The following is a 14,650-nucleotide window of genomic DNA, read 5'->3' as shown; positions in this document are numbered from 1 at the left end:
TTAATCCGTTCAGTGAATCTTCAATTCATGCACAATATTTCGTCTCACGAGATTTCAACGTTCCCATAATACCTCTTTGGTAGATATACAATAACACATGTGCTAGATTTATCATGTACATAACTTGTTTCTCATCACATTTTTAATTTACTATCTCGAAAACGTCTTATTAAATATTTTCAAGCATATTCGTCACAATTTTATAAATTATATTTTATTATTTTCTATTATTTATTATTGTTACCACACTATCACACTTTTTGCGCCATGTTGAATTTGCAATTTGAACTACTAGAAGTGGGTGATTTTATAAATCTCTTAATAAGTATTCAAACGAAATTTTATTAAAAATTTGTCCTAGTATCAATTTGTTCCAGTACTAATTTACCTAGATATTAATTTGCTTCTATATCAATTTTTGTTCACTACCAACTTGCCTCGATATCAATTTCTTAATGTCAATTTAATTCAATTTCAACTTGCCTTGGGTAGCAATTTATCCCACTATAATTTGTCTCGATGTCAACATTCCTCGGGTTTAACTTGCACCGGTAGCAATTTACCTCGGTACCAATTTGTCCTGTTATCAATTATCCTTGCTATCGACTTGCTACGGTATCAACTTGCTTCAGTATTAAGTTGCCTCGGTATCAACTTGCATCGCTAGCAATTTACCCCCGTACCAATTTGTCCTGTTATCAATTTGCCTTGCTATCAACTTTACTTCAGTATTAATTTATTTCAATATCAAGTTGTCTTGATATCAACTTGCACAGGTAGCAATTTACCTCGGTACCAATTTATCCTGTTATCGATTAGCCTTGCTATCAACTTGCTACGGTATCAACTTGCTTCGGTATCAAATTACTTCAGTATTAAGTTGCTTTATTATTAACTTGTATTGGTAGCAATTTACCCCAGAACCAATTTGCCACTTTATTAACCAGCCTTGGTATCGACTTGCCCCAGTATCAACTTGTCTCGGTATCAATTTACCCCGTTATTAACTTGCCTCATGATTAACTTGTCTCAGTATCAATTTACCCCGATATCAACTTGTGCCGGTATCAATTTGACTTGACATTGATTTGTCCTGGTAGCAACTTGTCTTGCTATCAACTGGTCCTGATTCCGGCTTTCCATGCTATCAACTTGCCTTGGTATAAATTTTGTTCCAATATCAATTTGTTCCGATATCAACTTGCCCCATATCAATTTATCTCGATATAACTTGTGTCCTATCAACTTGTCCTATTAACGACTTTCTTTGCTATTAACTTGTTCCTATGTCAACGTACCCCCATATTAACTTGTCCCAATATTAACTTGCATCCCTATCAACTTGCCTTGGTATAAATTTTGTTCCAATATCAATTTGTTCCGATATCAACTTGCCCCATATCAACTTATCTCGATATAACTTGTGTCCTATTAACTTGTCCTACTAACGACTTTCTTTGCTATTAACTTGTTCCTATGTCAACGTATGCCCATATCAACTTGTCCCAATATTAACTTGCATCCCTATCAACTTGCCTTGGTATAAATTTTGTTCCAATATCAATTTGTTCCGATATCAACTTGCCCCATATCAATTTATCTCGATATTAACTTGTGTCCTATCAACTTGTCCTACTAACGACTTTCTTTGCTATTAACTGGTTCCTATGTCAACGTACCCCCATATTAACTAGTCCCAATATTAACTTGCGTCCCTATTAACTTGTCTTAACATCAATGTTCTTTGCTATTCACTTGCCACGGTATCAATTTTGTCCCAATATCAATTCCGCTTTCAGCTTGTCTCTATATCAACTTGCCCCCATATCAATATGCTTCCATACGAATTTGTCGCCGTATCAACTTGTCTCAATGTAAACTTACCTCCATATGAACTTGCCCGTGTATCTGCTTGTCCCTATATGAACTTGTCTCCATATTAACCTGTCCAGATATCAACTAGTCCTCGTATTAACTTGCGTCCCTATCAACTTGTCTTGACATCGATGTTCCTTGCTATCCACTTGCCACGGTATCAATTTTGTCCCAACATCAATTTGTTCCAATATTAGCTTGCCTTTATATCGATTTGACCCTATATCAATACGCTTCCACACGAATTTGTCGCCATATCAACTTGTCCTTATATGAACTTGCCTACATATTAACGTGTTTGGGTATCAACTTATCAAAATATTAACTTGCAACCCTATCATCTTATCTTGATAGCGATTTTGCTTGATATTCACAAACAAGTGAACACAGTATCAATTTGTCATAATATCAATCTGTATATCGATAGCCCCTATATCGATCTGCCTCATATCAATATTTTCCTATATCAACTTGTCCCAACCTCTCCTAATTCAATTTCCTGCATCATAACGTTTAAGATATCGATTGCTATGAGAATCCATTTACATTTACAGGATGCTGGATAATTATGACAGGGGTGAGGTGACACCACCACCAGTGAGCAGTTATGGCGGTTCTCCTGGACTCTTGGCACTTCATTCCTCGCTTTATGCGACACCCACGTCGAGGACCTACGACATCGAGTCGAACATCGACGGCAATGACAGTTCGATGCCCATCGATACCCAAATCATTTCGGTACGTGTTGTCTGCGTTTGCGATCGCGTTTGAAGACCGTTCCTCGAAACAGGGCCGCGTATTTCTTTTTCCTTCCGTTTTATTCTCCTTTTTGTTTCACTCATCGAACGTTGTTTCCGCCCGAACGTGACGCGTGCACACCTACGTTCCGGCTGTTTTACAACGTTCCTCGCCAGCTCGGGCGAAATAAACGGAGAGGAATAGTGCTTCGAACGTGACATTTAACGCGAGTTTATCGCGCTAGAGAGTTTTCTTTTTTCGAGCTTGCGAGATTAACTCTCGAATAAATTTTTATGATTAATTTTCTGCTGGGTTTTGATTACTCTGGGTGGGATGTTTGTAATGACATGACTGTATCGATAAATATCAATCATATACATCATATCAATGAAACGAATAATTAGTGATACGTGGACAGATAACGTGATATCGTTAAGAGAGGATGTGATTCTAAGCTTTTTAAAGTGTTGTGTGTCATTTGGATACTGACATTTTCGCTTAAACTTCGTATGTAATTTGATACGTTAGTTTTATCGTTTAGGCTTCATTTAAATTTCAAACTTCACTGAACATGTCGCGTAGGTTTATCGTTCAAACTTCATTTAAACTTCAAATTTAACGTAACAGTTTACATATATTTATTATTCAAACTTCTTTTTACACTTCAAACTTAATTTAATACATTACATAGTTTTATGATCTAACTTGCATTGGAAGTTCAAATCTAAACGAGCACGTTCTATAATTTTATAGTTCAGATATTATTTAAACTTCGAACGTAACCTAACATTTTACATTTGTCTTTCATTAAAACTTCATCTAACTTCAAACTTAACCTAACCTTACATAGTTTTATCATTTAACTTGCATTGGAAGTTCAAATCTAAATTATCATGTTCTATAATTTTATAGTTCAGATATTATTTAAACTTCGAACCCAACCTAACATTTTACATTTTTCTTTCATTCAAGCTTCATCTAACTTCAAACTTAACCTAACCTTACATAGTTTTATCATTTAACTTGCATTGGAAGTTCAAATCTAAATTATCATGTTCTATAATTTTATAGTTCAGATATTATTTAAACTTCGAACCTAACCTAACATTTTACATTTTTCTTTCATTCAAACTTCATCTAAACTTCAAACTTAACCTAACATTACATAGTTTTATCATTTAACTTGCATTGGAAGTTTAAATCTAAATTATGTTCTATAATTTTATAACTCAGATATTTAAACTTTGAACCTAACCTTACATATTATGAGATTATATCATTTCACCTTCACTTAAATTTAAAACCTAACCTAATATACTTTCATAATTCTTTGAATTGACCAAATATTTCCCACATAAATTCAAATTAATATTTTATTTTAACCATGATCGATTAACACTCTTCTTCCTACATAAAGGTCACTCAAGCAGCCATCGTTTTACGAAACTTCAGTATTTATCAACATAATCGCACATTCACCAAGCACATCAACTATCGTTATCGCCACAAGTTATTTTCACGTACATCATTCATCGCAATTGCAATCTAATTACGAACTCGATTTCAACAAGTCTGACAGCGAGTGTTAGATTTTACTTATTATTGTTGTCGAGGCCTCTTTAGCTATCGCTCGTTAACAGACCAATACCTTCTTTCACTTGTAATTAATATGTCAATAAAAATGAAAAAACCAAGTACCGAGTCTAGCTTTCATTTCATTACTTTCTATGATTCTTATAATTGTTACATTTTCCTTTTTTCGTATATACTTATACATTATTAATCTTGTTATTAATAACGAGACTCATCGTTACAAGGTAGCATTTCTTATATGTGGACCGTGAAATTTTATGAATTTATGATATATTAGTCTACAAAACCAATCGTAAATCGTCAGACTATATCTCATGAATTACATGGTTTTAACACGGTGTAAACTTTGCAGTTATCGCATACAAAATGTTTGCAAAAATAAAGTATCAGGCTGTGATGATAAAATCAAAATTGCAATTTTTTATGCAAACTGTAAAATTGCATTTATGATACATCAGTTTGAAGTTTAAAATATAATCAAAAAACATTGTATAAATCTTTTGATAGCATTTTTAATATAAAGTAACTGATTGCCAATTACAGAAAGCAATGTCTGATTTTGGAGTAGAGTCTGACTTATATAAAAATATCTAAAAATAGTATTTATGCCATTTTGAAGTACAAATGAAAATTCAGTGAAAATTGCAACGTAATCCATTTATTAATACAAAACAATTTAAAATAAATTCTTAACTAAATTTTTATTTTACGTATGATACATAAACCCAGTGCAGCAGATAATACGGCGACTAGTAATAGGGAAATAATTTTAAAACAATTTGTCGAATTTTTGTAATTAGAACGTTTCAGAGTAACTTAAGCCGTCAGTAAAAATATTTTCTAGGACAAAGTTGTAATACTAATACTTTATATTATCATAATACAGTATAATACTAATAATTATATCAATATAATAATAATTATAATATAGTATAATACTGTTTTATATTACACCCTAGTCTTTATGGGCCAAGAATCGAGGTCCTAATAAAATCAGTAACAATAACGTAGCCTCTGTTTAATTTCCATGCACGTATTTTCGTCAATGAGTCAGGAAACCTCGCGATAATTACTCACCGAATGAGTAATTATCAAGAAACGAGTGATCGCTGTGATTGATCGTCCGATTAACACGGAAATGCTTCAGATACCAGGAATGTTGAGCGGTCCGGCGCAACAACGGCTGGAGGATATGTCTTGGTTGGCTTCCGGCCCGTCTCTGGAATATCAACAAGGCATCTCGCCGATTCCTGCTGGAGTGAAGATGTGCCATCCCGGCAGCACGGCCCAGAGGAGCCTGAAGGAGCAACGGATACGTCGCCCGATGAACGCCTTCATGGTCTGGGCAAAGGTCGAGCGCAAGAAATTGGCCGACGAGAATCCTGATCTCCACAATGCTGATCTCAGCAAGATGCTCGGTAAGTTCAACTTCGAGACCTTTATTCTATAAATTTTATACCTTTTGTGATTTACATTGTGTAATTTGGTTTTTTATGCCTTCGATTCAATCTGGATCAATGACACCGTAGTGTTTATAGAATTTACAGCAGAGATTGCTGTGATCACTTTTTTATTGCTAACATTTGTTATGTTAAATGACGGGCCAATTTCAAGACCTTTCTTTTATTTTTACAACTTTTCTGATTTACATTTTGAGATCCAATTTTTAAATCTTCGTTTCGATCTTAATTACATTTTTATGGCACTTTCTATATTGCCATATGATGAACCGTTCCTTGCTGAATTCTTTCGCGTTATATTATAAGGTGTAGAATTATTATGTATGTATCGTCGCGTGTGGACCTGCCATTCTCTGTATCGCCGCATGATGTACTACCATTTGTTGAATTTCTTCGCGTTATATTGCAATTCGTTGAATTTCTTCGCGTTATATTGCAATTCGTTGAATTTCTTCGCGCTGTATTGCAATTCGCTGAATTCTTTCGCCTTATATCGGCGCGCGTAGAATTCCTTCGCGTTATATCGCCACTCATTGAATTCCATCGCGTTATGTCGCCATGCGTAGAATTCCTTCGCGTTATATCGCCACGCGTGGAATTCTTTTGCGTTATATCGCCACGCGTAGAATTCTTTCGCGTTATATCGCAATGCGTAGAATTCCCATGCGTTATATTGCCACGCGTAGAATTCCATCGCGTTTTATCGCCACGCGTGGAATTTCTTCCCGTTATATCGCCGCGCGTAGAATTCCCTCGCTTAATATCGCCACGCGTAGAATTCCCTCGCGTTGTATCGCCACACGTAGAATTCCCTCGCGTTATATTGCCACGCGTAGAATTTCATCGCGTTTTATCGCCACGCGTAGGATTCCCTCGCGTTATATCACCACGCGTAGAATTCCATCGCGTTTTATCACCACGCGTAGAATTCCATCGCATTTTATCGCCACGCGTGGAATTTCTTCCCGTTATATCGCCACGCGTAAAATTCCCTCGCGTAATACCGCCACGCGTAGAATTCCTTCGCGTTATATCGCCACGCGTAAAATTTCTTTGCGTTATATCGCGACGCGTAGAATTCCCTCGCGTTATATCGCCGCGCGCAGAATTCCTTCGCGTTATATTGCCACGCGTAGAACTGACGTCCGTCGTATTATCACAGGTAAAACTGTCACGCACTGTATCACCGCGCATTCCACCATCAGTCGTTGATTTCCATCACGTTATATCGCCACGTGTATAATAGTGATGCGTCACTTTGTAACGTGTAGAATTTCCACGCAAGAAATTGCTATGCATAGAATTTTCGTACATGACATATAAACGCGTGTTATATTACCACTCGTAGAATTACTGAAGTGAAATTGTTTCGCGTTATATCGCGTGCAGCATTATCATATATAAAATTGGCACGTGCTGACTTGTCACAAGTTATGTTACTGCATACGGTATTGCCAAAGTTGTAATACCTACTCGTCATATCGAGATCTACTCCGAAACGTATAATGAGATAATTTGTTAGTACACCTTACGTTTCAATCAATTTTAATTTTATTTAAGACGAAGCAATTGTCGCGTGGCCTAAATATGAATTATTCCCAGTAAGCATAAAGATATTCCTGTCGTTTCGCATTGAAATTTATCGGACAGAGAAGCGAAAGGATCGTTGTACGATCTAATCGAAAAACAGCGACGACGATAGAAGGCTCAATCTCGGTTGGCTTCCAATCGCGCATATATGCCTTTTAATATTAATGCAGCAACGTTGGCACCTACGTAAGGAAGCGTATATACTCGGAGTCGAGATGGCGAATTTACGACGTATTAAATTGCGCTACTCGATATCTTTGTAATTTTCTCGTATGGGCATAAAACTGGCTGCTTACGGCCCTCGGTGCCTTATTGTCAGCCGGAAGGATTTGAGGCCCGATCCTTAAACCACTAATTAAAACGATCGAAACGACAGCAGATACCAGCTACAATTTTATCCTTGCACTTTCATGGATCTTTATTTCTTCATCCTGGTTTCGATGAAACTTTACACGCAAACTGCGCTTATCGCGGATCGATGCAGGATCGAGTGAATTCTTCAATGGACCCCAGACCGTATTAATAATGGCAACAATGTTTAATTAATTCATTCATTAAGAGCTCGTTGTTTTTTAAATTGATTAATTTAAAAAGTTGTCACACTCTGTATTACCGTATATTCCATCGCCACTCGTTGCATTCCCTTGCGTTATATAGCCACGCATGGAATTCCTTTGTGTTATAATGCCACGCGTGGAATTCCTTTGCGTTATAATGCCACGCGTGGAATTCCCTCGCGTTATATTATCACGCGCGGAACTCCTTCGCGTTATATTGCCACGCGTAAAATTCCTTGGCGTTATATTGCCACGCATTGGATTCCTTTGAGTTACATTGCCACGCGTGGAATTCCCTCGCGTTATATTGCCACGCGTGGAATTTCTTTGCGTTATATCGCCACGCGTAGAATTCCCTCGCATTATATCGCCACGCGTGGAATTCCTTCGCGTTATATCGCCACGCGTGGAATTCCTTCGCGTTATATCGCCACGCGTGGAATTCCTTCGCGTTATATCGCCACGCGTGGAATTCCTTCGCGTTATATCGCCACTCGTTGAATTCTTTCGCGTCATATCACCACGCATAGAATACCCTCGCGTTATATCGCCACTCGTTGAATTCTTTCGCGTCATATCATTACGCATAGAATACCCTCGCGTTATATCGCCACGCGTAGAACTCCCTCGCATTATATCGCCACGCGTAGAATTCCTTCGCGTTATATCGCCACGTGTAGAATTCCTTCGCGTTATATTGCGACACGTAGAATTCCTTCGCGTAATATCGCCACGCGTAGAATTCTTTCGCGTTATATCGCCATGCGTAGAATTCTTTCGCGTTATATCGCCATGCGTAGAACTGTCATCCGTTGTATTGTCGCGCGTAAAACTGTCACACTCTGATTTAGACGTCCTTTTAAGGGCATAGAACTGGGTTCAGAAGTTACTCTTTAAACTACAAAAATAATACATATTAGAGTAGAATAATTAATACTGCAATCAAATTTTCTGTAATAGTAAAGTGTTCTGTATTTGTGGACAGAAACGTTTTACATTCATTATATTTTATTTCTGTTTTTTGCTGTTTAAGTCTTTATACTTCTATAATTTATTTGTACAGTGTTTCATGAAAATTGTACACAAAAATGTTGATTTCTAACACGGATTTTAAATTAATTAATTTTTATAATTTAATATTCGAAAGTACACGAGTTACACATTTGAACGTTTTCTATATGGCGAGTAGTTTAAGTATTTCACTAAATTTGTTTTATTGTGCAAGCTCAAAAAGATCTCTTCTTTGAGTTTGAAAGACGTATAAATTGTTACTTATATGAGTAAAGATATTAATATTCGAATAGTATTATTGTAATTTTTCATTTATTTTATTAGAAACAATTTTATATTACAAGCTACAAATAGTTTTACTAAATATATAAACTTATATTAAACAATAACTTTTAAGTATATATTGTTTTTAAATTTTTGTACATTAAATTAAATATGTATAAAAATAATTTGCTAGATTTAATGAAAGTGAAATTACTGATCGCGACGTTTTCAAAATGGCGCTCGAATTAATCGATCGATAACTCTTTGTATTTCTGGGTCATATTAAATTTATCATCTAATCTATACGTCTCTGAATAAAAGAAAAAGTGGCCTTCTTAATGAAGAAAATTCACTGACAAAGGCACTGATTAATTCTTGCGTTTTCTCCCCTTTCGGTTCTCTATTCACGTGATGAGTAATTAAATTAATAACGTTGGTAAGAGAGTTTTCCGACTTTCTCATTCCCAGAACTGTTTCGCGACCTCTTTTCAAGAGAAAATGCTTTTTCTACATCCTTCGATTTCTATTTATCATAATTTATACGATGAACTTGTTTATGCTGATATTCATAAATCATTTGTTTATGTAAACTTTTATTTCAATGTTTTGCATTGTCACTGTTATTGTTATTATTATACTCGTCGTTGCATAAAATAATTATTTTTATTATTATTATTATTTAAATATTAGGTATTATTTAAAAATTAGTTAATTGAAAGTAGATCGAAATTAATTGAATTGGTTAAGTTTCTATAATTAAATTGAAACTAACTGAACCAATCAAATTTCAATAATTAAATTGAAACTTATTGAATCAATTAAGTTTCAATAATTAAATTGAAACTTATTGAATCAATTAAGTTTCAATAATTAAATTGAAACTGATTGAACAAATTAAATTTCAATAATTTTAATATTTCATTAATAAAATTGGAACTAATTGAATTAATTAAGTTTCAATAATTTAAATATTTGAATAATTAAATTGGGACTGATTGAATCAATTAAGTTTCAATAATTTAAATACCTCAATAATTAAATTAAAACTGATTGAACCAATTAAATTTCAGTAATTTAAATAGTTCAGTAATGAAATTGGAACTAATTGAATCAGTTAAATTACAGTAATTTAAATACTTCAATAATTAAACTGAAATTCATTGAACCAATTAAATTTCTATAATTAAAAAAAATTAGTTCACGAATTTAAATAGGAAATCATAATATAAAGTATGCAGTACAAAACACAATGCATGTTGGTACACCTCACTAAATATGAAGAAGATCAAGACTGAACTTTCTCAATTAAAACTACTTAATTCCCAAAATAAGAAATGAATCTCCATCACTTAAACCACATTTCTGCACTTCCAAATTTTTCAATATCTAATTTATAAAATATTCTAATTATCTTCTGTAATTCATAATTGACATCTATAATTCATAATTAACATTCTCAATCATTAATTCATATCTCCAATACCAAACTAAGAAGTTTCCATGTCAGTAAAATTCTATTTAACCTTTGGGCCTTCTTCAGCGATATAACTGTGATGAAATCGGTCCCCTAATAAGGGTCGAAAGGTACACCCCTGTTTCTTTGTCGGTCGATGATCACAGAAAAGGAAGAAATAGCCGTAACACTAAACCTACCGGCATATAATGTGTACTTAATTTCAAATTAAAAATAAAGATTAGAAATAAATAAACAAACAACGAAACATAAATTACTACACACATTTATTCTTTATCTCGAATTAATGCCGATTTCAAGGAATGTACCTTAACCCCTTACACTCTGACTTATAAATCAGGTGCGTCAGTCAGAACCGCCTAATTAAGCTATAATATTAAAATAGACAAAAATATTGAAATTTTATTTCAATATGTTATTATTCAATTGTTGACTATGCAAATTATTGGACTTGAGCTCCAAATTGAAGCGTATTAAAAATTTGAGTAAAATTGATCACAGCCGAGGTACGAGTGCGTTAGTCTCGTCAAAATAGTGCAAGGGGTTAACAAAATGTGTAACTTATGATAAGAAACTTGTGGAGCGGTCATTTGACCGGTTTGGCAGTTATAGTGTTCCGGAAAAATAAGATGAAAGAAAAGGCACGTTGTTAAAAACCGCGCGAACAAGACGCGCCGAAACGTGGCGCGTTTAAAAGAGGCTCGGCGTCGAAGTGCTTGTACCGGTACCCGCCAATCTGTCAGCGTCGTGGCCGTGCGTTATATCGTGGGTTGGTACACCTTGAATTATCGGCAATTGGCATCCGCAACGTTACAGGCATTCGAACGAGCGTCGTGCAGAAAATTGTAAACTCTGCTCGTGTGTTAGCCACCTACCCGTGCCCGTTTTAGCACGGCCATTCGCGCGTGTCTTCGTACGCGGCACACGCTCCCTGCCTCCTCTTTATTCTTTTCTTCTCTGATTCCTTCTATCAATCTCTTCGTGTACTTCTTCAGCCTTCTTTGCAGTCCTTTCAATCTTCGATTCTATTCGTTTTTAAGCTTTTTCCATAAAGGACTTCCGATCAATTTCTTTGCTCGTCTACCGTCGACATTTGCTTTTATGCACTTCCGCCATTTGCTTTTGTGGACACGAGGAGGTTGCAGGAGAATACGGCTACGGTACGGAACAGTTTTTTAGATGGAATTTAGGTGTTTTTTGGGGTTCGAGATTTTGGATTATGGGATTTTAGAAGTTTAGAATTTTCTGATTTTTAAGTTTTTTCATTTTGAAGTCTTTGTGTTTTTGAATTTGGGAATTTTGTATATTTATGTTCTTAAATTTTTATGTTTGCAAATTTCTATATTCTTAAGGCTTCGAATGTTTAAATCTCTTCATTTGCTTTTCGAGTTTGCAAATCACTACCTTCTCAAATTTAAAAGTTTTTAAATTCGCATGTTTTCAAATTTCCAAACTTGAAATTTTACAAATCCTCAAAATGTCAATGTTATTAAACTTCTATATTTCCAAATTTTCAAATTTCTAAATTTCCAAATTACCAAATTACCAAATCTCGAAATTTGTTGCCGTACAACGCGAGGCTATAATATAACACATTGCAATATAACAAATAGCTATACAACGCGTGGCTATATAACGCGTAGCTGAACAACGCGTGGCAATACACTGCGTGGCAATACATTGCGTAGCTATACAACTCGTCGGCTATATAATGCGTGGTTATACAACGCGTAGCTATACAACTCGTCGGCTATATAATGCGTGGTTATACAACGCGTAGCTATACAACTCGTTGGCTATATAACGCGTGGTTATACAACGCGAAGTTATATAACTCGTTGGCTATATAACGCGTGGTTATACAACGCGTAGCTATACAACTCGTTGGCTATATAATGCGTGGTTATACAACGCGTAGCTATACAACTCGTTGGCTATATAACGCGTGGTTATACAACGCGTAGCTATACAACTCGTTGGCTATATAACGCGTGGTTATACAAAGCGTGGCTATACAACTCGTTGGCTATATAACGCGTGGTTATACAAAGCGTGGCTATACAACTCGTTGGCTATATAACGCGTGGTTATACAACGCGAAGTTATATAACTCGTTGGCTATATAACGCGTGGTTATACAAAGCGTGGCTATACAACTCGTTGGCTATATAACGCGTGGTTATACAAAGCGTGGCTATACAACTCGTTGGCTATATAACGCGTGGTTATACAACGCGAAGTTATATAACTCGTTGGCTATATAACGCGTGGTTATACAACGCGTAGGTATACAACTTGTTAGCTATATAACGCGTGGTTATACAACGCGTAGCTATACAACTCGTTGGCTATATAACGCGTGGTTATACAACGCGTAGCTATACAACTCGTTGGCTATATAACGCGTGGTTATACAAAGCGTGGCTATACAACTCGTTGGCTATATAACGCGTGGTTATACAACGCGTAGCTATACAACTCGTTGGCTATATAACGCGTGGTTACACAACGCGAAGTTATATAACTCGTTGGCTATATAACGCGTGGTTATACAACGCGTAGGTATACAACTCGTTGCCTATATAATGCGTGGTTATACAACGCGTAACTACACCAACTCGTTGGCTATATAACGCGTGGTTATGCAACGCGTAGCTACACCAACTCGTTGGCTATATAACGCGTGATTATACAGCGCAGTTATTACACAACGTGTGGCTCTATAATGCGTTGTTACATAACGTGTGGCTATATAACGCGAGTTTACTACATTGATACTATTTCCCTTACTTTACCCGTGCAAAGAATTTTTCCAATCCGCAATTAGTAGCAATGAAGTCAAAGAAAAACGGAATTCTAAGAAAGCAGCATTTAAAAGACGTGTAAGAATTTCCTTCAGGATGTCTAAATTGCACCCGAGTCTATCAACTTGATTTATCAACATTTCTCGAGCCTGCATACTGAAATTACTATGGAGAGACATGCGCACATTAGCGGTATCGATGCTCCGTGCGTTTTCCTGCATATATTAATTGTGCATCGAGGATCCAAGTTCGATGTTCAAATTATCTACAAGGTTGAACTACAATTTCATTTCATCAGTAAACAAACACCAAAAGTATCTTAATCTTTGAAGTATAACATTTTAAAATATAGAAAAATTCGTTGTTTTGCAGAATATTATTCTTGCAAAATGTAATGAAAGAGATTTATTTTCATTATTAGATGAAATTGATTACTCTAAATTATGTTAATTAAGTTTATTAAATAAGTTTATTATTAGATGGACGTAAAATTTGTTGCTTAAGTAAACTCTAGTTTGGCATTTATTTATGGAATTATTAGCTAAATTAAAAACATAAATAGGATCTAGGGATTTGAAGATGTATTGTATTTATGGTAATTTTAAGAATTTAGGGATTTGGACATCCATGTACGGATTTGGAGATTTAGGGATGTGGAAACATATGGATTTGGGGATCTAGGAATTTCTAACTTGTGGATTTGCAAGATCTATGAATTTGGGGATTTGGGGATTTGGGGTTTTAGAAAATTTGTGTTCTAGGGTTTTAGGATCCTAAAAATTTGGGAATATAGGTATACAGAGATCTTGGGATTTGGAGAATGTATGATTAGAGGACTTTGAAATGTGGAGATCTAGAGTGACGTCAATTTAGGATAATACATAAGTATTAAGAAATCTTAGCATTTGGGTATTTTTGAGATCAGAAACTTGGTATCTGGAGATTTAATGTATTGAGAATTTTCGGATGTGTAGATTTGCTGGCATTATAGGATTAATGTATAAAATTGATATAAAATATAAAAAATGATAAAATTCCGAAATGTACCAACTACAACCTCAAAAGTAAATAAACTGACAAATCAAAGAATTGCCGTCTTCACGTATAGACAGATGAGAAAGTGTCGCGCAGAAAAATCCGCGAGATTTGAAATAAATCGCGGGAAACCGTATAGCCGATCGATCGATCGGGCATTAGGCGATGTTATTGGCATGACGCGGCTTCGATTACTATGCGCGTCGAGTGTTTGCCGCCCCCACTTTTCCTCGTCTTTTTTTCCAGACA

The 14,650-nt window shown here is 35.5% G+C and overlaps 2 protein-coding genes across 3 annotated transcripts in view; one reads left to right on the top strand and one right to left on the bottom strand.

The window, feature by feature from the left end:
- oaf (BRICHOS-like domain-containing protein out at first) overlaps positions 1 to 14,650 on the bottom strand; it is a 174,399-nt gene that overhangs the window by 88,267 nt on the left and 71,482 nt on the right. The window lies entirely within an intron of this gene.
- LOC100876699 (Sox box protein 15) overlaps positions 1 to 14,650 on the top strand; it is a 129,386-nt gene that overhangs the window by 53,869 nt on the left and 60,867 nt on the right. For both annotated transcript variants that reach the window (XM_003705738.3, XM_076528955.1), the window contains exons 3-4: positions 2,430 to 2,613; positions 5,354 to 5,624. In XM_003705738.3, the coding sequence (XP_003705786.1) occupies positions 2,430 to 2,613; positions 5,354 to 5,624 (455 nt within the window). The remainder of the gene's footprint in view (positions 1 to 2,429; positions 2,614 to 5,353; positions 5,625 to 14,650) is intronic.

The sequence above is a fragment of the Megachile rotundata genome, chromosome 2 (assembly GCF_050947335.1).
Source record: "Megachile rotundata isolate GNS110a chromosome 2, iyMegRotu1, whole genome shotgun sequence".
NCBI lineage: Eukaryota > Metazoa > Arthropoda > Insecta > Hymenoptera > Megachilidae > Megachile > Megachile rotundata.
The sequence above is the reverse complement of the archived record's forward strand: the minus strand, read 5'-3'. Positions and strand labels throughout refer to the sequence as shown.